This window comes from Oncorhynchus mykiss, unplaced genomic scaffold (assembly GCF_013265735.2).
Source record: "Oncorhynchus mykiss isolate Arlee unplaced genomic scaffold, USDA_OmykA_1.1 un_scaffold_226, whole genome shotgun sequence".
In the NCBI taxonomy this organism is placed as follows: Eukaryota; Metazoa; Chordata; class Actinopteri; order Salmoniformes; family Salmonidae; genus Oncorhynchus; species Oncorhynchus mykiss.
In genome coordinates this window covers 346,926-371,701 of record NW_023493694.1, presented here as the reverse complement: position 1 = coordinate 371,701, position 24,776 = coordinate 346,926, and the positions used below count along the sequence as shown (strand labels likewise).

At 49.1% G+C, this 24,776-nt stretch overlaps 1 protein-coding gene across 20 annotated transcripts in view; it reads left to right on the top strand.

Moving 5' to 3' along the window:
- The window catches only part of LOC110511365 (nucleoporin SEH1), a 114,313-nt gene that overhangs the window by 40,146 nt on the left and 49,391 nt on the right, over window positions 1-24,776 (top strand). For 15 of the 20 annotated variants that reach the window (XR_005042083.1, XR_005042082.1, XR_005042084.1 and 12 more), the window contains exons 13-24: window positions 816-1,068; window positions 2,809-2,952; window positions 8,197-8,486; window positions 8,913-9,054; window positions 10,998-11,330; window positions 11,465-12,535; window positions 13,217-13,343; window positions 13,467-13,641; window positions 19,187-20,096; window positions 20,269-20,417; window positions 20,980-21,210; window positions 22,253-22,378. Coding sequence is in view for 15 of the 20 variants with exons in the window: in XM_036973251.1 (XP_036829146.1) it covers window positions 816-1,068; window positions 2,809-2,952; window positions 8,197-8,486; window positions 8,913-9,054; window positions 10,998-11,330; window positions 11,465-12,535; window positions 13,217-13,343; window positions 13,467-13,641; window positions 19,187-20,096; window positions 20,269-20,417; window positions 20,980-21,210; window positions 22,253-22,378 (3,951 nt within the window). In the remaining 5 variants the exon portion in view is untranslated. Of the gene's footprint in view, window positions 1-815; window positions 1,069-2,808; window positions 2,953-8,196; window positions 8,487-8,912; window positions 9,055-10,997; window positions 11,331-11,464; window positions 12,536-13,216; window positions 13,344-13,466; window positions 13,642-19,186; window positions 20,097-20,268; window positions 20,418-20,639; window positions 20,817-20,979; window positions 21,211-22,252; window positions 22,379-24,776 lie in introns of those variants that run through there. The other 5 variants (XM_036973256.1, XM_036973258.1, XM_036973255.1 and 2 more) reach the window with 5 other exon arrangements.

The following is a 24,776-nucleotide window of genomic DNA, read 5'->3' as shown; positions in this document are numbered from 1 at the left end:
GCCCCTCGAGGTTAACCAATACATTTAGGACATGCTGCCCCTCGAGGTTAACCAATACATTTAGGACATGCTGCCCCTCGGGTCAACCAATACATTTAGGACATGCTGCCCCTCGGGGTTAAAGGACATGCTGCCCCTTGGGGTTAACCAATAAATTTAGGACATGCTGCCCCTCGGGTCAACCAATACATTTAGGACATGCTGCCCCTCGAGGTTAACCAATACATTTAGGACATGCTGCCCCTCGAGGTTAACCAATACATTTAGGACATGCTGCCCCTCGAGGTTAACCAATACATTTAGGACATGCTGCCCCTCGGGTCAACCAATACATTTAGGACATGCTGCCCCTCGGGGTTAAAGGACATGCTGCCCCTTGGGGTTAACCAATAAATTTAGGACATGCTGCCCCTCGGGTCAACCAATACATTTAGGACATGCTGCCCCTCGAGGTTAACCAATACATTTAGGACATGCTGCCCCTCGAGGTTAACCAATACATTTAGGACATGCTGCCCCTCGAGGTTAACCAATACATTTAGGACATGCTGCCCCTTGGGGTTAACCAATACATGTAGGACATGCTGCCCCTCGGGGTTAAAGGACATGCTGCCCCTCGGGGTTAACCAATACATTTAGGACATGCTGCCCCTCGGGGTCAACCAATACATTTAGGACATGCTGCCCCTCGCGGTTAACCAATACATTTAGGACATGCTGCCCCTCGGGGTTAAACATTTCAAGAATCTCCTAGTTAAATTAAGGTAAAGGTACACAATTATACAGTGTTAGTGAGTTTTCTCCTTCTGTACCAGGTGCTTCCTTCGCTTAGTGATGAGGAGGAGGGGAGGGGGAGGCCTGCTGCCCTGGGGCCAAGAGGAGGTCCATGTGGGGACTCCTCTGCACCTCCTGGTCCTCCTGGCCTGTCAGACATGAGTCAGGGTGAGAAGGATCTCCTCTACATCTCTCTGGAAGCGAAGTACCTCTCTCAGAGCTTCCAACAGGAGGACTCCTCTCACTCTGACAGCGACTGGAACCACTGTCCTGATAACCTGGACTTCCAACCGGGTAAGTCCCAAACGGTTCCCCATGTAGTGTCCCCAGTACAAACTGCTCCCTGTGTCGTGTCCCCGGTACAAACGGCTCCCTGTGTGGTGTGTCCCGGTGCTAACGGCTCCCTGTGTGGTGTGTCCCGGTGCTAACGGCTCCCTGTGTGGTGTGTCCCGGTGCTAACGGCTCCCTGTGTGGTGTGTCCCGGTGCTAACGGCTCCCTGTGTGGTGTGTCCCGGTGCTAACGGCTCCCTGTGTGGTGTGTCCCGGTGCTAACGGCTCCCTGTGTGGTGTGTCCCGGTGCTAACGGCTCCCTGTGTGGTGTGTCCCGGTGCTAACGGCTCCCTGTGTGGTGTGTCCCGGTGCTAACGGCTCCCTGTGTGGTGTGTCCCGGTGCTAACGGCTCCCTGTGTTAGATCAGGATCCTTACAGGGGTCATGTTTAATATCTGATGTAACAACTAGACCCAGGATCCTTACAGGGGTCATGATTAATATCTGATGTAACAACTAGACCCAGGATCCTTACAGGGGTCATGATTAATATCTGATGTAACAACTAGACCCAGGATCCTTACAGGGGTCATGATTAATATCTGATGTAACAACTAGACCCAGGATCCTTACAGGTGTCATGATTAATATCTGATGTAACAACTAGACCCAGGATCCTTACAGGGGTCATGTTTAATATCTGATGTAACAACTAGACCCAGGATCCTTACAGGGGTCATGGTTAATATCTGATGTAACAACTAGACCCAGGATCCTTACAGGGGTCATGATTAATATCTGATGTAACAACTAGACCCAGGATCCTTACAGGGGTCATGGTTAATATCTGATGTAACAACTAGACCCAGGATCCTTACAGGGGTCATGATTAATATCTGATGTAACAACTAGACCCAGGATCCTTACAGGGGTCATGATTAATATCTGATGTAACAACTAGACCCAGGATCCTTACAGGGGTCATGATTAATATCTGATGTAACAACTAGACCCAGGATCCTTACAGGTGTCATGATTAATATCTGATGTAACAACTAGACCCAGGATCCTTACAGGGGTCATGGTTAATATCTGATGTAACAACTAGACCCAGGATCCTTACAGGTGTCATGATTAATATCTGATGTAACAACTAGACCCAGGATCCTTACAGGTGTCATGATTAATATCTGATGTAACAACTAGACCCAGGATCCTTACAGGTGTCATGATTAATATCTGATGTAACAACTAGACCCAGGATCCTTACAGGGGTCATGGTTAATATATGATGTAACAACTTACACTGCTATAAATTCATGGACAGAAAATGTATGTTTTGTGTGACTTGATTTTGGACCGATCCGTCAAGACACCAACCACGATACAGGGTGAAACAGGTTTTAACCAACGGGTGAATTTGATTGAATATCGCTATGATCCAACCATCTTAATGACTTGAAAACAATTGTCTGATTTTATTGTTAATGACTTAACAGCTGTACCAAGTTGTCCAGCTGTAGTAAATCCTCACTGGTACCCTGGTTTATAGAACAGGGTCTCCATCAGGTCTGTGTGGTTCATTGTCCTCCCTGTGTGTGTGTCTGTGTTCTAGCCTCTCACAGTGTGGTCTACCAGAACAAGGTCTGTGTGGTTCATTGTCCTCCCTGTGTGTGTGTCTGTGTTCTAGCCTCTCACAGTGTGGTCTACCAGAACAAGGTCTGTGTGGTTCATTGTCCTCCCTGTGTGTGTGTCTGTGTTCCAGCCTCTCACAGTGTGGTCTACCAGAACGAGGAGGGGAAGTGGGTGACTGATCTGGCTTACTACTCGTCCTTTGAGAAGGAGGTGGATGGAAACCAGCTGCCGGAGGTAGCAGACCAGTTCCAGGCTGAGGACTTCGTTCCAGGCAGTAAGTAGAGGGGCTATTGTCAAACTGTTCTTTTAGCTGTACATGGAAATAGGGATTTGTGGATTGTTATTTTGGTTCTAACTAGGGGTTGGTGTTCCACACCGTAACGTTGGATCCTGAATGCTGATTGAACGAACAGTGTTCCAAACTGTGCTCTATTGGCCTTTAAGTTCCATCTGAAAATGATCACCGTGCCTCGTCAGAATATCATGTTGCTGTGCCTCGTCAGAATATCATGTTGCTGTGCCTCGTCAGAATATCATGTTGCTGTGCCTCGTCAGAATATCATGTTGCTGTGCCTCGTCAGAATATCATGTTGCTGTGCCTCGTTAGAATATCAAGTTGCCGTGCCTCGTCAGAATATCATGTTGCCGTGCCTCATCAGAATATCATGTTGCCGTGCCTCATCAGAATATCATGTTGCCGTGCCTCATCAGAATATCATGTTGCTGTCCCAAATGATCACCGTGCCTCGTCAGAATATAATGTTGCCGTGCCTCGTCAGAATATAATGTTGCCGTGCCTCGTCAGAATATCATGTTGCCGTGCCTCGTCAGAATATCATGTTGCCGTGCCTCGTCAGAATATCATGTTGCCGTGCCTCGTCAGAATATCATGTTGCCGTGCCTCGTCAGAATATCATGTTGCTGTCCCAAATGATCACTGTGCCTCGTCAGAATATCATGTTGCTGTCCCAAATGATCACCGTGCCTCGTCAGAATATCATGTTGCTGTCCCGAATGATCACCGTGCCTCGTCAGAATATCATGTTGCTGTCCCAAATGATCACTGTGCCTCGTCAGAATATCATGTTGCTGTCCCGAATGATCACTGTGCCTCGTCAGAATATCATGTTGCTGTCCCGAATGATCACTGTGCCTCGTCAGAATATCATGTTGCTGTCCTGAATGATCACTGGGCCTCGGCAGAATATCATGTTGCTGTGCCTCGTCAGAATATCATGTTGCTGTCCTGAATGATCACTGGGCCTCGGCAGAATATCATGTTGCCGTGCCTCGTCAGAATATCATGTTGCTGTCCCAAATGATCACCGTGCCTCATCAGAATATCATGTTGCTGTCCCAAATGATCACTGTGCCTCGTCAGAATATCATGTTGCTGTCCCGAATGATCACCGTGCCTCGTCAGAATATCATGTTGCTGTCCCAAATGATCACTGTGCCTCGTCAGAATATCATGTTGCTGTCCCAAATGATCACTGTGCCTCGTCAGAATATCATGTTGCTGTCCCGAATGATCATCGTGCCTTAGAATATCATGTTGCTGTCCTGAATGATCACTGGGCCTCAGCAGAATATCATGTTGCTGTGCCTCGTCAGAATATCATGTTGCTGTCCTGAATGATCACTGGGCCTCGGCAGAATATCATGTTGCTGTGCCTCATCAGAATATCATGTTGCCGTGCCTCATCAGAATATCATGTTGCTGTCCCGAATGATCACTGGGCCTCGTCAGAATGTCATGTTGCTGTCCCGAATGATCATTGTGCCTCGTCAGAATATCATGTTGCTGTCCCGAATGATCACTGTGCCTCGTCAGAATGTCATGTTGCTGTGCCTCATCAGAATATCATGTTGCTGTCCTGAATGATCACTGGGCCTCGTCAGAATATTATGCTGCTGTCCCAAATGATCACCGGGCCTCGTCAGAATGTCATGTTGCTGTCCCGAATGATCATTGTGTCTCGTCAGAATATCATGTTGCTGTCCCGAATGATCACTGTGCCTCGTCAGAATATCATGTTGCTGTCCCGAATGATCACTGTGCCTCGTCAGAATGTCATGTTGCTGTGCCTCATCAGAATATCATGTTGCTGTCCTGAATGATCACTGGGCCTTGGCAGAATATCATGTTGCTGTCTCAAATGATCACTGGGCCTCGTCAGAATATCATGTTGCTGTCCTGAATGATCACCGTGCCTCATCAGAATATCATGTTGCTGTCCTGAATGATCACCGTGCCTCGTCAGAATATCATGTTGCTGTCCTGAATGATCACTGTGCCTTAGAATATCATGTTGCTGTTCCAAATGATCACTGTGCCTCGTCAGAATATCATGTTGCTGTCCCAAATGATCACTGGGCCTCGTCAGAATATCATGTTGCTGTGCCTCGTCAGAATATCATGTTGCTGTCCCAAATGATCACTGTGCCTCGTCAGAATATCATGTTGCTGTTCCAAATGATCACTGTGCCTCGTCAGAATATCATGTTGCTGTTCCAAATGATCACGGTACCTCGTCAGAATATCATGTTGCTGTTCCAAATGATCACGGTACCTCGTCAGAATATCATGTTGCTGTCCCGAATGATCATCGTGCCTGGTCAGAATATCATGTTGCTGTGCCTCGTCAGAATATCATGTTGCTGTCCTGAATGATCACTGGGCCTCGGCAGAATATCATGTTGCTGTGCCTCATCAGAATATCATGTTGCCGTGCCTCATCAGAATATCATGTTGCTGTCTCAAATGATCACTGGGCCTCGTCAGAATATCATGTTGCTGTCCCGAATGATCATTGTGCCTCGTCAGAATATCATGTTGCTGTCCCGAATGATCACTGTGCCTCGTCAGAATGTCATGTTGCTGTGCCTCGTCAGAATGTCATGTTGCTGTGCCTCATCAGAATATCATGTTGCTGTCCTGAATGATCACTGGGCCTTGGCAGAATATCATGTTGCTGTCTCAAATGATCACTGGGCCTCGTCAGAATATCATGTTGCTGTCCCGAATGATCACCGTGCCTCATCAGAATATCATGTTGCTGTCCTGAATGATCACTGGGCCTCGTCAGAATGTCATGTTGCTTTGCCTCGTCAGAATATCATGTTGCTGTCCTGAATGATCACTGGGCCTCGGCAGAATATCATGTTGCTGTGCCTCATCAGAATATCATGTTGCCGTGCCTCATCAGAATATCATGTTGCTGTCTCAAATGATCACTGGGCCTCGTCAGAATATCATGTTGCTGTCCCGAATGATCATTGTGCCTCGTCAGAATATCATGTTGCTGTCCCGAATGATCACTGTGCCTCGTCAGAATGTCATGTTGCTGTGCCTCGTCAGAATGTCATGTTGCTGTGCCTCATCAGAATATCATGTTGCTGTCCTGAATGATCACTGGGCCTTGGCAGAATATCATGTTGCTGTCTCAAATGATCACTGGGCCTCGTCAGAATATCATGTTGCTGTCCCGAATGATCACCGTGCCTCGTCAGAATATCATGTTGCTGTCCCAAATGATCACTGTGCCTCGTCAGAATGTCATGTTGCTTTGCCTCATCAGAATATCATGTTGCTGTCCTGAATGATCACTGGGCCTCGTCAGAATATCATGCTGCTGTCCCAAATGATCACTGTGCCTTAGAATATCATGTTATTGTCCTGAATGATCACTGTGCCTCGTCAGAATATCATGTTGCTGTTCCAAATGATCACTGTGCCTCGTCAGAATATCATGTTGCTGTTCCAAATGATCACTGGGCCTCGTCAGAATATCATGTTGCTGTGCCTCGTCAGAATATCATGTTGCTGTCCCAAATGATCACCGTGCCTCGTCAGAATATCATGTTGCTGTTCCAAATGATCACTGTGCCTCGTCAGAATATCATGTTGCTGTTCCAAATGATCACGGTACCTCGTCAGAATATCATGTTGCTGTTCCAAATGATCACGGTACCTCGTCAGAATATCATGTTGCTGTCCCGAATGATCATCGTGCCTGGTCAGAATATCATGTTGCTGTCCTGAATGATCATCGTGCCTGGTCAGAATATCATGTTGCTGTGCCTCGTCAGAATATCATGTTGCTGTCCCAATCATCTCAACTTGCACATTATTTCCTCTCTTCCAGCCTAGCATTTAGTTTGCTACAGCCGGGGGTTTAATATCAGCCTAGTGTTTAGTTTGGTACAGTTGGGGGTTAGTATCAGCCTAGTGTTTAGTTTGGTCCAGCCGGGGGGTTTAATATCAGCCTAGTGTTTAGTTTGGTCCAGCCGGGGGGTTTAATATCAGCCTAGTGTTTAGTTTGGTACAGCTGGGGGTTTAATATCAGCCTAGCGTTTAGTTTGGTCTAGCTGGGGGGTTAGTATCAGCCTAGTGTTTAGTTTGGTACAGCCGGGGGTTAATATCAGCCTAGTGTTTAGTTTGGTACAGCTGGGGGTTTAATATCAGCCTAGCGTTTAGTTTGGTCTAGCTGGGGGGTTAATATCAGCCTAGTGTTTAGTTTGGTACAGCTGGGGGTTTAATATCAGCCTAGCGTTTGGTTTGGTCTAGCTGGGGGGTTAGTATCAGCCAAGCTGTCTGCCTTTCTGACCTCGGAAATAATGTTTCACTTTGGAATTTGGATCTCTTTACTACCAGACATGAACGGTGCCCAGAATAACTTTTTTCTGAGTCAGGCGAAATCACGCATCAGTGTCATCATCATGGTCTTACCCAAGTAAATGCCAATAGAAAACCAGCTCAAACGAATGCAGCTACTGTCCTGTCATTCCGGGTTCAATGTTGGACGTGACTGAGTCAGCTGAAAAATGTCTGGCTAGCAAGCGACCAGAAGGTTATCCAGCCTGAAGGAATGAACAGGCCTTTTCCAGAGAAACTATGCTGAAATAATTAACGACTGGGTCGGGTCTGTAGCCACGTGACCCAAATCACTAACAACCAGATTTTCTCTTCCTGTGAAATAATCCAAATAACATTTCAATGAAAAGATGTTATCGTTGTTTAATATGTCGGTAACAGTCTTATAAAATGCGAGGAGTCACCCGAGGCAGTGCTGTATGGTAAATACAGTCCCAGGTAAATGGGTTGACTGGCCGAACCCCAGGTAAATGGGTTGACTGGCCCTACGCTGTTGTGACGGGCCGAACCCCATTTACCAGGGACTGTATTCACCATACAGCAATGCCTCGCGTGACTTATGGCTTCAATCAGTGTTGGGAAGAGTCCAGATCAGCAGTGTGCTGGAGTTGTCCTGTTTTATTGTGTTCCAGGTAACGCCATAGACAGATCAGCAGTGTGCTGGAGTTGTCCTGTATTGTGTTCCAGGTAACGCCATAGACAGATCAGCAGTGTGCTGGAGTTGTCCTGTTTTATTGTGTTCCAGGTAACGCCATAGACAGATCAGCAGTGTGCTGGAGTTGTCCTGTTTTATTGTGTTCCAGGTAACGCCATAGACAGATCAGCAGTGTGCTGGAGTTGTCCTGTTTTATTGTGTTCCAGGTAACGCCATAGAGAAGATCATAGAAGACCAGAAGGAGTTTGAGAAGGAGAACCAGTTCATGCAAGAGGAGGTGATGGAGCCTGCCTCCACCAGTCCAGGTCTCCTATCTGACACTTCCTGGAGACTCCCAGCCAGCAGCCACATCCTGATGCGGGCCAGCCAGGTGTCCCAGGAGCTGGACAGAGGGAACCAGAGCTACCTCCGTCTGTCTCTAGGGACCTTCTTCCAGCAGCGCTCTGAGGCCCTGGGCTGTCTAGGGGAGGACCGGGAGGACGATACAGTCAAACGGGTATGGGACTTGTTCAGTGTCCTGTTGATGCTGCTCTGCAGGCCGCCGCTCTGCAGGCCCCCGCTCTGCAGGCCCCCGCTCTGCAGGCCCCCGCTCTGCAGGCCCCCGCTCTGCAGGCCCCCGCTCTGGAGGCCCCCGCTCTGGAGGCCCCCGCTCTGCAGGCCCCCGCTCTGCAGGCCGCCGCTCTGCAGGCCGCCGCTCTGCAGACCACTGCTCTACTCTTTCACTATTCACGTAGTCTCTTAGGGTTGGTGTCCTTTTAGTTCAGGAACACAAGGCTTCGTCTCAGTCCGGGAAACCTGCCTGCGGTGCATAGGGGATAGAAGGGAAGCCATGTTTGAGACTACCACGGAGGGTTTAAGCCTGTGATTTTTTTCCCCATCACCCTTCTGACTTGACCAGTTTGTTGTTGTATCTTCTCTCCAGCCGTCGTTTGGTTACGTCATCACCTCTCCAGAGAAGAGGGAACCGTTTCCTCTGATTCAACCATCAGACTTCCTCTCTCAGGACAGCTCGGTCCACAACGACACCCTCACACACACTGACCACGACCAAACCATGAACACGGGTACGTACCGTCTGGACATCCCAGACACTTATTCCTGATTCCCACTGTGAGGCCGGCCAGGCCAGCCGATAAGACACGTATTCCTGATCCCCACTGTGAGGCCAGCCAGCCAGTAAGACACTTATTCCTGATTCTCACTGTGAGGCCGGCCAGGCCAGCCGGTAAGACACGTATTCCTGATCCCCACTGTGAGGCCAGCCAGCCAGTAAGACACTTATTCCTGATTCCCACTGTGAGGCCAGCCAGCCAGTAAGACACTTATTCCTGATTCCCACTGTGAGGCCGGCCAGGCCAGGCAGTAAGACACTTATTCCTGATTCCCACTGTGAGGCCGGCCAGGCCAGGCAGTAAGACACTTATTCCTGATTCCCACTGTGAGGCCGGCCAGGCCAGGCAGTAAGACACTTATTCCTGATTCCCACTGTGAGGCCGGCCAGGCCAGGCAGTAAGACACTTATTCCTGATTCCCACTGTGAGGCCGGCCAGGCCAGGCAGTAAGACACTTATTCCTGATTCCCACTGTGAGGCCGGCCAGGCCAGGCAGTAAGACACTTATTCCTGATTCCCACTGTGAGGCCGGCCAGGCCAGGCAGTAAGACACTTATTCCTGATTCCCACTGTGAGGCCGGCCAGGCCAGGCAGTAAGACACTTATTCCTGATTCCCACTGTGAGGCCGGCCAGGCCAGCCGGTAAGACACTTATTCCTGATTCCCACTGTGAGGCCGGCCAGGCCAGGCGGTAAGACACTTATTCCTGATTCCCACTGTGAGGCCGGCCAGGCCAGCCGGTAAGACACTTATTCCTGATTCCCACTGTGAGGCCGGCCAGGCCAGCCGGTAAGACACTTATTCCTGATTCCCACTGTGAGGCCGGCCAGGCCAGGCAGTAAGACACTTATTCCTGATTCCCACTGTGAGGCCGGCCAGGCCAGGCAGTAAGACACTTATTCCTGATTCCCACTGTGAGGCCGGCCAGGCCAGCCGGTAAGACACTTATTCCTGATTCCCACTGTGAGGCCGGCCAGGCCAGGCAGTAAGACACTTATTCCTGATTCCCACTGTGAGGCCGGCCAGGCCAGCCGGTAAGACACTTATTCCTGATTCCCACTGTGAGGCCAGGCAGTAAGACACTTATTCCTGATTCCCACTGTGAGGCCGGCCAGGCAGTAAGACACTTATTCCTGATTCCCACTGTGAGGCCGGCCAGGCCAGGCAGTAAGACACTTATTCCTGATTCCCACTGTTAGGCCGGCCAGGCCAGCCGGTAAGACACTTATTGCTGATTCCCACTGTGAGGCCGGCCAGGCCAGGCAGTAAGACACTTATTCCTGATTCCCACTGTGAGGCCGGCCAGGCCAGGCAGTAAGACACTTATTCCTGATTCCCACTGTTAGGCCGGCCAGGCCAGCCGGTAAGACACTTATTGCTGATTCCCACTGTGAGGCCGGCCAGGCAGTAAGACACTTATTCCTGATTCCCACTGTGAGGCCGGCCAGGCAGTAAGACACTTATTCCTGATTCCCACTGTGAGGCCGGCCAGGCCAGGCAGTAAGACACTTATTCCTGATTCTCACTGTGAGGCCAGGCAGTAAGACACTTATTCCTGATTCCCACTGTGAGGCCGGCCAGGCCAGGCAGTAAGACACGTATTCCTGATTCCCACTTTGAGGCCGGCCAGGCAGTAAGACACTTATTCCTGATTCCCACTGTGAGGCCGGCCAGGCCAGGCAGTAAGACACTTATTCCTGATTCTCACTGTGAGGCCGGCCAGGCCAGGCAGTAAGACACTTATTCCTGATTCCCACTGTGAGGCCAGGCCAGTACATTCTGACTTGGTTTGGCATAATTTTTCTTACTTGATCACAGTCCTCATTTTAAACTCATCAGTCATATTCAGAGTATCACGCATGGTGACTGATACTTCCAATGTGTTGTTTTTGTAGAGGACTTGGACAAGACTGTGGAGGCAGATCCAGACAGGGTATCACCTACAGGAGATGACGAGCCAGAGCCTTGTGAATCAGCCTCTTCCCCCCTCCCTGAGGCCCTGCTCTCCCCCAGCCAGACCCTTCCCTCAGCCTCCCCCGGCAGCCTGGGCCCCAGCCCCGGCACAGACCAATCTAACCTCATGTTGTCTATCAGCACCATTGCCTCGGCCATCGCAGATGCCTCCATCTCCTCCGAGCCCTCCCAGCTGGCTGCCATGATCATGGAGCTGTCAATGAGGAGTAGGGTACAGAGGCAACACCAGAAAGGTGTGTCGAGTCCACCGCCAGGTACCCCATATTCATACTACATCTGACATGTTACTCTTTACTTCTGTGTGTCTGTTGTGTTTGTTGGAAGGTGATGTCAGCACCACTTCAACAGGTCATGAATAATGTAAAGGAGATTTGATTCTGTTTCCCAGCCTCTGTCCTGGAAGAGCAAACACCCAGCCCTAACCAGGTTCAACTGGACCAGCCCAGCCCTAACCAGGTTCAACTGGACCAGAGAATCCTGCTGGAGACTCTACAGAGGAGCCAGTGTGCCGGGGACCTGCTGGAGACTCTACAGAGGAGCCAGAGTGCCGGGGACCTGAGTGCCTTCGACATTGAAAAGTACCTGAAGCAGACCGAGGTATCCACCAGCAGCGACAGCGACCAGTCAGGCTCCTCCCACTACACTTTTGACTTCCTCAGCTGGGCCGACAGCCTCAACTCCTCCCACAGGAAGTCCCAGGCTGCATCACTTGTTGTTACTGTGGAGAACGAGAGCTCGGTTTATCAACACCAGGCTACCAAATACCAGGCTAGCACCAAGGGAGATATCTCCTCTGGCGTAGAGGCTAAGGCAGGTTTGACACAAGGTTACCCTGCTGCTATGACCCGTCCAGTCTCTGCTGGGCTACATCCAGGTTCTGGTCAGAGTGGAGTAGGCCCAGCTAACAAGACGGAGGCGAGGAGGAGTTCCATCCCCCGTCCCAGGGCCAGTTCCATCCCTACAGCCTCTGGTAAACCAGGGAGGAAGTCTGTGGGCTCTGGTCAGTTCTCCTCAACCACCATCTCCCCAGCCAAACCAGCTGCTAACAGGAAGGCTGTAGGGAATAACAGTGAGCCCCAGCCAGCTGGTGTACTGAGCAGGAGCAACACAGAGAGTGGTGGGCCTGAACTAGGAGTAGTCCGTCCAACACCCAACAACACCCCAGCCCAGAAGGTAGAGGACCCCTCCACATCTCCTGCCCCAGGCCCTAAGACCTCCCCTGGTCTGAGGAAGGGTCTGTCAGGGCCGCTGTCCCTCAGAGACATCACATCCCCCTCCCAGAGAACCAGGAGGAGCACAGTGAAGACCCACGCTACAGGGAGCAGTACAACACAGCAGGAGAAACCCAGTGGCCTGGAGAAGAGTGTTGGAGAAGCTCCTCCCAACACTGTGGCCAAACATGTTGGTTTTACTTCCTCGTGTCACAGCCCCCAGCCTGCTGCTGCACACAGGACGTACGGTCAGTCTCTGGTCCAATCAACAACCTTATTCAGCTCTTCAACTCATTTAAGAGAGGAATTAACATGTTTGTTAAGCTTAGCTTCGTTTCGATCCCATTCTTTTCCTGGTCCTTCCGGCCAGATTGGGACATCTGGTTTTTCAATGTTGATTATAGTTTATTTGAGGTGATTTCCTGGTCTTGTGTTCTGCAGATAATGATAAAGGAGGATTTAGTTAATTGGCTAAGGAGTGTATTAATGTCCTGGTCAGATGTTGTTCTCTGGTTAGATTGTATTAATGTCCTGGTCAGGTGTTGTTCTCTGGTTAGATTGTATTAATGTCCTGGTCAGGTGTTGTTCTCTGGTTAGATTGTATTAATGTCCTGGTCAGGTGTTGTTCTCTGGTTAGATTGTATTAATGTCCTGGTCAGGTGTTGTTCTCTGGTTAGATTGTATTAATGTCCTGGTCAGGTGTTGTTCTCTGGTTAGATTGTATTAATGTCCTGGTCAGGTGTTGTTCTCTGGTTAGATTGTATTAATGTCCTGGTCAGGTGATGTTCTCTGGTTAGATTGTATTAATGTCCTGGTCAGGTGTTGTTCTCTGGTTAGATTGTATTAATGTCCTGGTCAGGTGTTGTTCTCTGGTTAGATTGTATTAATGTCCTGGTCAGGTGATGGTAGTACTGTGGTGTTCTCTGTAGATGTGTCTCCAGGTACTCCTGTGCATCATGCCGGAGGACCAGAGCAGAACCAGTGCACCTTCAGACCCTCCACCTCTCCTCTCACCCACTCCTCCCCCTCACAGACCTCCTTTCCCAGCCAAGAAGGGTACACGGCTGCTTCAAATCAATCAATTATTAAATCAATCCGATGTGTCAGGTTGTTGCCCTCTACTGTGTAACTCTACTTCCTAAATCTTCTCTTTCTCTCTGGTTTCTGGTGCCTCGACAGGACTGTGTCGCCCCCCTCCCCCAGTGTAGGGGACAGGAGACGTCCCAGTGATCTCACTCCTCCCCAGTCTGAGTGGAGCTGTTCCAGTCCCAGCCTCAGCAGACTGACATACATCTCTCTGAATGACAGCACGGCTCTCAACACAACCGGCGTCCCAACTCCTGACAGACACAAGGTATAGTAGGCAGGGACTGGACCTCGTACGGGCTTCTCTTTCAAATACTCCTTTCCATGTCTCAGTGAGATTCCATCAGGCAGTTTACAAATGACCAAGAGATCAATCACACGTCGTCTGAAGTGATCCTGAAGTGATCAGGAAGTGATCAGAACGGCTCCTGAAGCTCACCTCAGTATGACTTTAATTCCTGTCTTCCTGCTTAACAGTTTACATTTAAAACCGTGAGGTCAATGGTCCATAGTGTTCGGTACTTAGCGAAAGGAAAATGTGATTTCTACTTCTGTCTCCAGTGGTAGCTAACGTGACATGGCTAGCCATCCCGACCTGGTTAACCCATGCCGTGAGGCTTAAGCTAACTTGGCTAGCCCGCTGGAACGCTACATCTGCCAACGCGGAGTTCCCTTTGGCTAGCCTGCTGGAACGCTACATCTGCCAACGCGCAGTTCCCTTTGGCTAGCCTGCTTGAAAGGTTCATCTGCCAACGCGCAGTTTCCCTTGGCTAGCTTTCCATACCTGGAGAGGTAGAATCGCTACCGTTTCTCTTGTTGAAAGACAGGGGAAAGCACACACTTTCTCTGAATAGCTTTGTGCTAGCCAACTAGACTAACGCTAGCTAGCTTATGGCTACAACTGGGGATAGTAATGTGGGGTGGCAGGGTAGCCTAGTGGTTAGAGCGTTGGACTAGTATCCGGAAGGTTGCAATTTCAATTCCCCAAGCTGACAAATCTGTCGTTCTGCCCCTGAACAGGCAGTTAACCCACTGTTCCTAGACCAGTTAACCCACTGTTCCTAGACCAGTTAACCCATTGTTCCTAGGCCGTCATTGTTCTTAACTGACTTGCCTAGGCAAGTCCACGCTGCAAAGCTAGCCACTCCAACCACAGAGACTGTTATCCCTGCAAAGGGAACATCGAGAGGCACCTCTGTGCTCCTAAAACCCTGTGCTCCTAATACTCTCCTCTCTAGCCTCAGTGAGGGAACAGGACTCATCCTCTACACTTGTACTCTCCTCTATCCACAGTGAGGGAACAGGACTCATCCCTCATCCTCTACCCTGATACTCTCCTCTCTAGCCACAGTGAGGGAACAGGACTCATCCTCTACCCTGATACTCTCCTCTAGCCTCAGTGAGGGAACAGGACTCATCCTCTACCCCGATACTCTCCTCTCTAGCCTCAGTGAGGGAACAGGACTCATCCCTCATCCTCTACCCTGATACTCTCCTCTCTAGCCTCAGTGAGGGAACAGGACTCATCCTCTACCCCGATACTCTCCTCTCTAGCCTCAGTGAGGGAACAGGACTCATCCCTCATCCTCTACACTGGTACTCTCCTCTATCCACAGTGAGGGAACAGGACTCATCCCTCATCCTCTACCCTCATCCTCTCCTCTCTAGCCACAGTGAGGGAACAGGACTCATGCCTCATCCTCTCCTCTCTAGCCTCAGTGAGGGAACAGGACTCATCCTCTACCCTGATACTCTCCTCTATCCACAGTGAGGGAACAGGACTCATCCTCTACACTGGTACTCTCCTCTATCCACAGTGAAGGAACAGGACTCATCCCTCATTCTCTACACTGATACTCTCCTCTCTAGCTACAGTGAGGGAACAGGACTCATCCTCTACCCTAATACTCTCATCTCTAGCCTCAGTGAGGGAGCAGGGCTCATTCGTCTTCCTGGTAGGCCCTGATTGGCCAATGCAAGCTGTGCTTCACGACCAGCCCTGGTAGATTCCGTCGCACAAGGATCTTCTGAGCCAAGTGAATGGGGAGATTCTTCACCCTCACCCAGAAACCCTGGGTGTGGCCCGTGAGAGGTTGAATCTTAATGCGACTGGCCTGCCACTTGTCGCCATTGAGACTATCCAGAGTGCCTGGGCCCCTTCTACATGCTCACTGTATGACAAGTGGTGTGTTTTTGGGTCACACCACTTCTCAAAAACAGAAATCTTACCCATGCTCTGTTGTCCGTGGCTCTATGCTTCCTCCACTGTTAACCTCTCTGGGATATGTGTGACGCTAGCGTCCCGCCTGGCCTAAAGCCAGGGAAAATGCAGAGCGCCAAATTCAAATAAATTACTATAAAAATCAAACATTCATGAAATCACACATGTAAGATGGCAAATTAAAGATACACTTGTGAATCCAGCCAACATGTCAGATTTCAAAAAGGCTTTTCGGCGAAAGCAAACGATGCTATTATCTGAGGATAGCACCTCCGTAAACAGAGAGAAAAGCATATTTCACATCACAAATGGTCCTTTTGTTCGATTTAATTCCCTCGATATACAGTGCCTTGCGAAAGTATTTGGCCCCCTTGAACTTTGCGACCTTTTGCCACATTTCAGGCTTCAAACATAAAGATATAAAACTGTATTGTTTTGTGAAGAATCAACAACGAGTGGGACACAATCATGAAGTGGAACAACATTTATTGGATATTTCAAACTTTTTTAACAAATCAAAAACTGAAAAATTGGGCGTGCAAAATTATTCAGCCCCTTTACTTTCAGTGCAGCAAACTCTCTCCAGAAGTTCAGTGAGGATCTCTGAATGATCCAATGTTGACCTAAATGACTAATGATGATAAATACAATCCACCTGTGTGTAATCAAGTCTCCGTATAAATGCACCTGCACTGTGATAGTCTCAGAGGTCCGTTAAAAGCGCAGAGAGCATCATGAAGAACAAGGAACACACCAGGCAGGTCCGAGATACTGTTGTGAAGAAGTTTAAAGCCGGATTTGGTTACAAAAAGATTTCCCAAGCTTTAAACATCCCAAGGAGCACTGTGCAAGTGATAATATTGAAATGGAAGGAGTATCAGACCACTGCAAATCTACCAAGACCTGGCCGTCCCTCTAAACTTTCAGCTCATACAAGGAGAAGACTGATCAGAGATGCAGCCAAGAGGCCCATGATAACTCTGGATGACCTGCAGAGATCTACAGCTGAGGTGGGAGACTCTGTCCATAGGACAACAATCAGTCGTATTTTGCACAAATCTGGCCTTTATGGAAGAGTGGCAAGAAGAAAGCTATTTCTTAAAGATATCCATAAAAAAAGTGTCGTTTAAAGTTTGCCACAAGCCACCTGGGAGACACACCAAACATGTGGAAGAAGGTGCTCTGGTCAGATGAAACCAAAATTGAACTTTTTGGCAACAATGCAAAACGTTATGTTTGGCGTAAAAGCAACACAGCTGAACACACCATCCCCACTGTCAAACATGGTGGTGGCAGCATCATGGTTTGGGCCTGCTTTTCTTCAGCAGGGACATTTCTTCATACAGGACCATTCTGGAAGAAAACCTGATGGAGACTGCAAAAGACCTGAGACTGGGACGGAGATTTGTCTTCCAACAAGACAATGATCCAAAACATAAAGCAAAATCTACAATGGAATGGTTCAAAAATAAACATATCCAGGTGTTAGAATGGCCAAGTCAAAGTCCTGACCTGAATCCAATCGAGAATCTGTGGAAAGAACTGAAAACTGCTGTTCACAAATGCTCTCCATCCAACCTCACTGAGCTCGAGCTGTTTTGCAAGGAGGAATGGGAAAAAATTTCAGTCTCTCGATGTGCAAAACTGATAGAGACATACCCCAAGCGACTTACAGCTGTAATCGCAGCAAAAGGTGGCGCTACAAAGTATTAACTTAAGGGGGCTGAATAATTTTGCACGCCCAATTTTTCAGTTTTTGATTTGTTAAAAAAGTTTGAAATATCCAATAAATGTCATTCCACTTCATGATTGTGTCCCACTTGTTGTTGATTCTTCACAAAAAAATACAGTTTTATATCTTTATGTTTGAAGCCTGAAATGTGGCAAAAGGTCGCAAAGTTCAAGGGGGCCGAATACTTTCGCAAGGCACTGTATATTTATATATAAATGTCCATTTATTTGGTGCGTTTGATGCAGAAAAACACCGGTTCCAACTTGCTCAACGTGACTTCAAAATATCTTAATTTACCTTTAAACTTTGCCAAAACATTTCAAACTACTTTTGTAATACAACTTTAGGTATTTTTTTTTACGTATATAATCGATCAAATTGAAGGCGGGATAATCTGTGTTCAATACAGGAGGAAAACAAACTGTAGCTAGCGTTCTGGTCACGCGCCTCTAACAGTACACTACAAGTGACCCTCGTTCTGAACAGGGCTACTTCTTCATTACACAAAGGAAAAACCTCAACCAATTTCTAAAGACTGTTGACATCCAGTGGAAGCGAAACGGTCAGTCAAGCAGTCAAGCAGTGCATTTCAAACACAGATTCAACCACAAAGACAAGGGAGGTTTTTCCAATGCCTCGTAAAGAAGGGTACCTGTTGGTAGATGGGTCAAAATAAAAAAAATCTGACTTTGAATAACCCTTTGAGCATGGTGAAGTTATTAATTACACTTTGGATGGTGTATCAATACACCCAGTCACTAAAAGGATACAGGCGTCCTTCTTAACTCAGTTGCCGGAGAGGAAGGAAACCCCTCAGTGATTTCAATGGTGACTTCAAAACAGTTAGTTTTAATTGCTGTGATAGGAGAACTGAGGATGGATCAACGTTGTAGTTAGTCCACAATACTAACCTAATTGACATAGTGAAAAGGTCTGTATAGAATACAAACATTCCAAAACATGCATCCTGTTTGCAACAAGGCACTAAAGTAAAACTGCAAAACAAATGTGGCAAAGCAATTCACTTTTTGTCCTGTTTGGTTCAAATCCAATACAACACAACACTGAGTACCACTCTTCATATTTTCAAGCATTGTGGTGACTGCATCATGTTATGGGTATACTTGTCATCGTTGAGGAGTTTTTTTTTAGGATAAAAAGAAACAGAATGGAGCTAATCACAGGCAAAATCCTAGAGGAAACCCTGCTTCAGTCTGCTTTCCACCAGACACTGGGATTCACCTTTCAGCAGGACAATAACCTAAAACACAAGGCCAAATCTACCCTGGAGTTGCTTACCAAGAAGACCAGTGAATGTTTCTGAGTGGCCAAGTTTACACTTTTGACCTAATTCTGCTTAAAAATCTATGGCAAGACCTGAAAATGGTTGTCTGGCAATGATCAGCAACCCATTTGACAGAACATGAAGAAGAATGGGCCAATGTTGCACAATCCAGGTGTGGAACGCTCTTAGATTTACCCAGAAAGACTCACAGCAGTAATCACTGTCAACATGTATTGACTCAGGGGGTTGAAGACTTGTCTAGGCAACATTATATTAGTGATTAATTTTTACAGAAATGTTTTACAAATGTTCACATTTTTCTTCCGCTTTGACATTTTCCAAAGTATTTTGTGGAAAAAGTCAAAGGGATGTGAATATTTTCTGACGGCGCTGAATCTCTCATCAGAGAACCGAGGTGAAGTAACCTTGAGTTTTGGGTGCTTGTCTTGCTTGTTGTTGCACAATGTTAAGTTGAATGACGGTTATCTGCCTGGAAATACTCAGCTATGTCATGTCGTGGAGTTACCACATGAAGGAATAACCAACTGACTGTGATATCTCTCTCCCTTCCCCAGAGTCATGGCACCATGTCTCTGAGCACCACTATCATCAGGGCCAGTCCCACCCCGCCAGTAGAAGGGGCTGATACCCAGAGTCCTACAGGTCAGGAGCTACCTCCTCACCGCTCTACAGACGTCCTCTGTCCTCCTAGACAGTCCAAGAGCCCAGAGTCTCTTCACCACTCAAACGGTCCTCGTAGTGGCTCGGTAGACCTGCGGAGTGGTTCAGGTCTGGGCTTCACACGCAGCCAGAGTGAGTGTAACTATCACTGTGGGAACAATAGAGACTACAACCAGCAGAAACGCCACTCCGAACCCAACTCACACCTTCTCACCAAGTTGGATTCTGGCTACTCCAGCAACCTGAACATCCAGCAGCCCAGCGGTTTGGGGGGCCAAGGGAACCAGCAGTGGTCTGGAGTCTCAGCCCAGGGGAGTGAGGGCTATCCTGGGGCCAGGACGGTCTTCGGCTTGCCTTCCTCCGAGGACCTGTGCTACATGCCCATCTCCAGCTTCAAGCCCCAGGGCTCCATGGTGGACCTGCCTCCAGGGGTCCCTAGCCTCCTGACGGGGCGCTCCCTCTTCAGTTCCCAGCTGGCACAGCAGAACCTGGGCTCAGATGGAGCTCTTCACCCTGGTCTCCCTCTGCCTGCTCCCTACCACCACATGGCAGCAGCAGGAAACGGCCTGTATGGTCATGCTATGTCCTCACGGTTAGGACCCAACGTTGACCCCTCAGTCAGACACCTCCACAGCTCTGGGGGTCTGGGTGTCTCTGGGCCAGGTGGACCAGGAGGTCCCGGGGGTCTGTACCACTGCTCTAACCCCCACCTCAAACCCTTGGACCCAGGACTGATGGAGGGGAACCCCTACAACCAGCACTGTGTAGCCTCGTGGTCTGACGGCAGCCTTCCTGAACCCACAGGTAAGTCTTCAATCAGTTCTGGAATGTTCTCTTGAATCACTCGCGATAAGAGGGTGTGTTGCAGTAGGAAGAGTTCAAAACGGTTCATCTCACTCGAGTGATTTTTAAATACATGTAATTTTGTAAGCTTTAAGATAACCCTGGACCCCTCTCTCCCTCTCCAATCCTCCAGCCCAGGTCGTGATCCCTGAGGAGCTGAGGTTCCCCCATGCCTGCTGTGTGGGCATCTCCTCTCAGACCTCACTGGGCATCTTCAATCCCTCCGAGCGCTGGCAGCAGGTCTCCATCACCGTCACCAGTCTGGCCATCAACGGAGAGAAGGTGTCATTTTGTTTCTAAGAAATTTGTAAAGAGGACAATGATTTAGAGAGAATTGTATGGTCTGAAATAGTGTCAACAAATGTGTAAATGTAAAAAAAAAAAAAAAATGCTAGAGAATATTTTAAGCAAATTGAGAGCCAATAAATACTCCCGGAAATGTAACCACTCTGAAGAACTAGGAACTGCTGTCAAACCATAATGACCATTTCCTGTCCCACCCAGGTTGATTCATTCCCGTACCAGTGGCTGATAGTGAAGAACTAGGAACTGCTGTAGAACCATAATGACCATTTCCTGTCCCACCCAGGTTGAATCATTCCCGTACCAGTGGCTGATAGTGAAGAACTAGGAACTGCTGTCGAACCGTAATGACCATTTCCTGTCCCACCCAGGTTGATTCATTCCCGTACCAGTGGCTGATAGTGAAGAACTAGGAACTGCTGTCGAACCATAATGACCATTTCCTGTCCCACCCAGGTTGATTAATTCCCGTACCAGTGGCTGATAGTGAAGAACTAGGAACTGCTGTCGAACCGTAATGACCATTTCCTGTCCCACCCAGGTTGATTCATTCCCGTACCAGTGGCTGATAGTGAAGAACAAGACCATCATTGGCCCTAAGAGCACGGAGGAGCAGAAGGTGTTGTTCATCCCACCTCAGGCCGGGGTGTACCAAGCTGTCCTCAGTGTCTCCTCCTGGCCTGCCTCCGCTGAGGCCCAGGCTGTCGCCCGCGCCGAGGTGTTCGCCAAGAGGGTGGTCCTCGTCGCCATGGCAGAGAACCCTGCTCTGGAGGTAAGGGGGGTGTGGCTGATCAGTTGTTGGCTTGAATCCCAAGTGAGGAGTCCCAAGATCAACTATTGTCGATCGTTAGTTAGCTTTGAGTCCATGTCAGGACAGGAAGGACACCTACTACGTGGGCATACTTCCTGTTTGGTTTGTTTTACTTCTTATATTTCAGTGTTTTGAAATAACAGTTGTGTAAAACCTCAAGGTCTCTGTTCTAGTTGGTTCATATCAGTTATGTTGTTTCTCCACTATAACCGATAACACACTGTTCTGGGGTGGTTTCTCCACTGTAACACACTGTGTTCTGGGTGGTTTCTCCACTGTAACACTGTGTTCTGGGTGGTTTCTCCACTGTAACACACTGTGTTCTGGGTGGTTTCTCCACTGTAACACTGTGTTCCGGGTGGTTTCTCCACTGTAACACACTGTGTTCCGGGTGGTTTTTCCACTGTAACACACTGTGTTCCGGGTGGTTTCTCCACTGTAACACACTGTGTTCCGGGTGGTTTCTCCACTGTAACACACTGTGTTCCGGGTGGTTTCTCCACTGTAACACACTGTGTTCCGGGTGGTTTCTCCACTGTAACACACTGTGTTCCGGGTGGTTTCTCCACTGTAACACACTGTGTTCCGGGTGGTTTCTCCACTGTAACACACTGTGTTCCGGGTGGTTTCTCCACTGTAACACACTGTGTTCCGGGTGGTTTCTCCACTGTAACACACTGTGTTCCGGGTGGTTTCTCCACTGTAACACACTGTGTTCCGGGTGGTTTCTCCACTGTAACACACTGTGTTCCGGGTGGTTTCTCCACTGTAACACACTGTGTTCCGGGTGGTTTCTCCACTGTAACACACTGTGTTCCGGGTGGTTTCTCCACTGTAACACACTGTGTTCCGGGTGGTTTCTCCACTGTAACACACTGTGTTCCGGGCGGTTTCTCCACTGTAACACACTGTGCTCTGGGCGGTTTCTCCACTGTAACACACTGTGTTCCGGGCGGTTTCTCCACTGTAACACACTGTGTTCTGGGTGGTTTCTCCTCTCCAGGTGGATGTAGGGAAGTGTGGCAGTCTGGACTTCGGAGACCTGGCAGGTGGCAGTGCCAAAGCTCTCCCTCTGAAGCTGCTGAACAGGACTCAGGCCACCGTACCTATTAGACTGGTTATCAGTGCTGTAAGACAATACAATGCACTACATTACCATACAATACAATGCTATGCACTACATTACAATACAATGCACTACATTACCATACAATACAATGCACTACATTACCATACAATACAATGCACTACATTACCATACAATACAATGCACTACATTACCATACAATGCTATGCAGTACATTACAGTACATTACATTACAACACAATACAGTACAATGCTATGCGCTACATTACCATGCAATACAGTGCAGTACGTTGCTGTGCGGTACAGTACGATGCTGTGCGGTACAGTACGATGCTGTGCAGTACGATGCTGTGCAATGCAGTGCAGTACGATGCAGTGTGATGCAGTGCGATGCGATGCAGTGCGATGCAGTGCGATGCAGTACGATGCAGTGCGCTGCAGTGCGATGCAGTGCAGTACGATGCAGTGCAGTACGATGCAGTGCAGTACGATGCAGTGCGATGCAGTACGATGCTGTGCAATGCAGTGCAGTACGATGCAGTGCAGTACGATGCTGTGTAATGCAGTGCAGTACGATGCAGTGCAGTACGATGCAGTACGATGCAGTGCAGTGCAGTACGATGCAGTGCAGTGCAGTATGATGCAGTGCAGTGCAGTACGATGCTGTGCAGTGCAGTACGATGCTGTGCAGTGCAGTACGATGCTGTGCAATGCAGTGCAGTACGATGCAGTACGATGCAGTGCGATGCAGTGCGATGCAGTGCAGTGCAGTACGATGCTATGCAGTACGATGCAGTGCAGTGCAGTTCGATGCTGTGCAGTACGATGCAGTGCGATGCAGTACGATGCAGTGCGGTGCAGTGCAGTGCAGTGCAGTACGATGCAGTGCAGTGCAGTTCGATGCTATGCAGTACAATGGAATGCAGTACAGCTTCGGGACAATAACTAATGTTTTGTGGGTCAGTACTCTTCTGTCTGGGTTGTGCAGAACTTTGTCCTGCTGCCCTCAATTTCAACAACCATGGCCCTCGATGTCCCCTTGTGTGGCCGGCCGTAATGCTACCTAAATGTACATTCCTTGCAGCCAAAGTGTCCGTTGTGCCCTTTGGGTTAGTATAATAATTATAATTCCCTTCTCCCCGCTGCCAATCGCCGTGCTTCAAAGCACCTCACTCACATGGCTCTGTCAGTTATCTCAATTCTTATTAGTCAATGTTCGTCATGTGATCAGGTCCTGCACTGCGCCCGTCCCGCCACAGGAGTCGCTAGTGCGCGATGGGACAAAGACATCCCTGCCGGCCAAACCCATCCCCTAACCCGGACGACGCTGTGCCGAGTGTGTGCCGCCCCAGCCGGCTGCGACAGAGCCTGGACTCTAACCCAGAATCTCTAGTGGCACAGCTAGCACTGCAATGTGTGCCTTAGACCTTAGACCACTTGGCCACTCAGGAGGTCCTGATCAGGTCCTTCTGACAGTCATCTCAGCATCGCCATAGGCTACAAGTGAAGACGGACTCATCGAAGTAGGCTACAAGTGAAGACGGACTCATCGAAGTAGGCTACAAGTGAAGACGGACTCATCTCAGTAGGCTACAAGTGAAGACGGACTCATCGAAGTAGGCTACAAGTGAAGACGGAGTCATCGAAGTAGGCTACAAGTGAAGACGGAGTCATCGAAGTAGGCTACAAGTGAAGACGGACTCATCTCAGTAGGCTACAAGTGAAGACGGACTCGTCGAAGTAGGCTACAAGTGAAGACGGACTCGTCGAAGTAGGCTACAAGTGAAGACTGACTCATCGAAGTAGGCTACAAGTGAAGACGGACTCATTGAAGTAGGCTACAAGTGAAGACGGACTCATCGAAGTAGGCTACAAGTGAAGACGGACTCGTCGAAGTAGGCTACAAGTGAAGACTGACTCATCGAAGTAGGCTACAAGTGAAGACGGACTCATCGAAGTAGGCTACAAGTGAAGACGGTATGCCAGGCTCAGTATGCCAGGCTGTCGCCTGAGGCTCGGTATGCCAGGCTGTCGCCTGAGGCTCGGTATGCCAGGCTGTCGCCTGAGGCTCGGTATGCCAGGCTGTCGCCTGAGGCTCGGTATGCCAGGCTGTCGCCTGAGGCTCGGTATGCCAGGCTGTCGCCTGAGGCTCGGTATGCCAGGCTGTCGCCTGAGGCTCGGTATGCCAGGCTGTCGCCTGAGGCTCGGTATGCCAGGCTGTCGCCTGAGGCTCGGTATGCCAGGCTGTCGCCTGAGGCTCGGTATGCCAGGCTGTCGCCTGAGGCTCGGTATGCCAGGCTGTCGCCTGAGGCTCGGTATGCCTGGCTCAGTATGCCAGGCTGTCGCCTGAGGCTCGGTATGCCAGGCTGTCGCCTGAGGCTCGGTATGCCAGGCTGTCGCCTGAGGCTCGGTATGCCAGGCTGTCGCCTGAGGCTCGGTA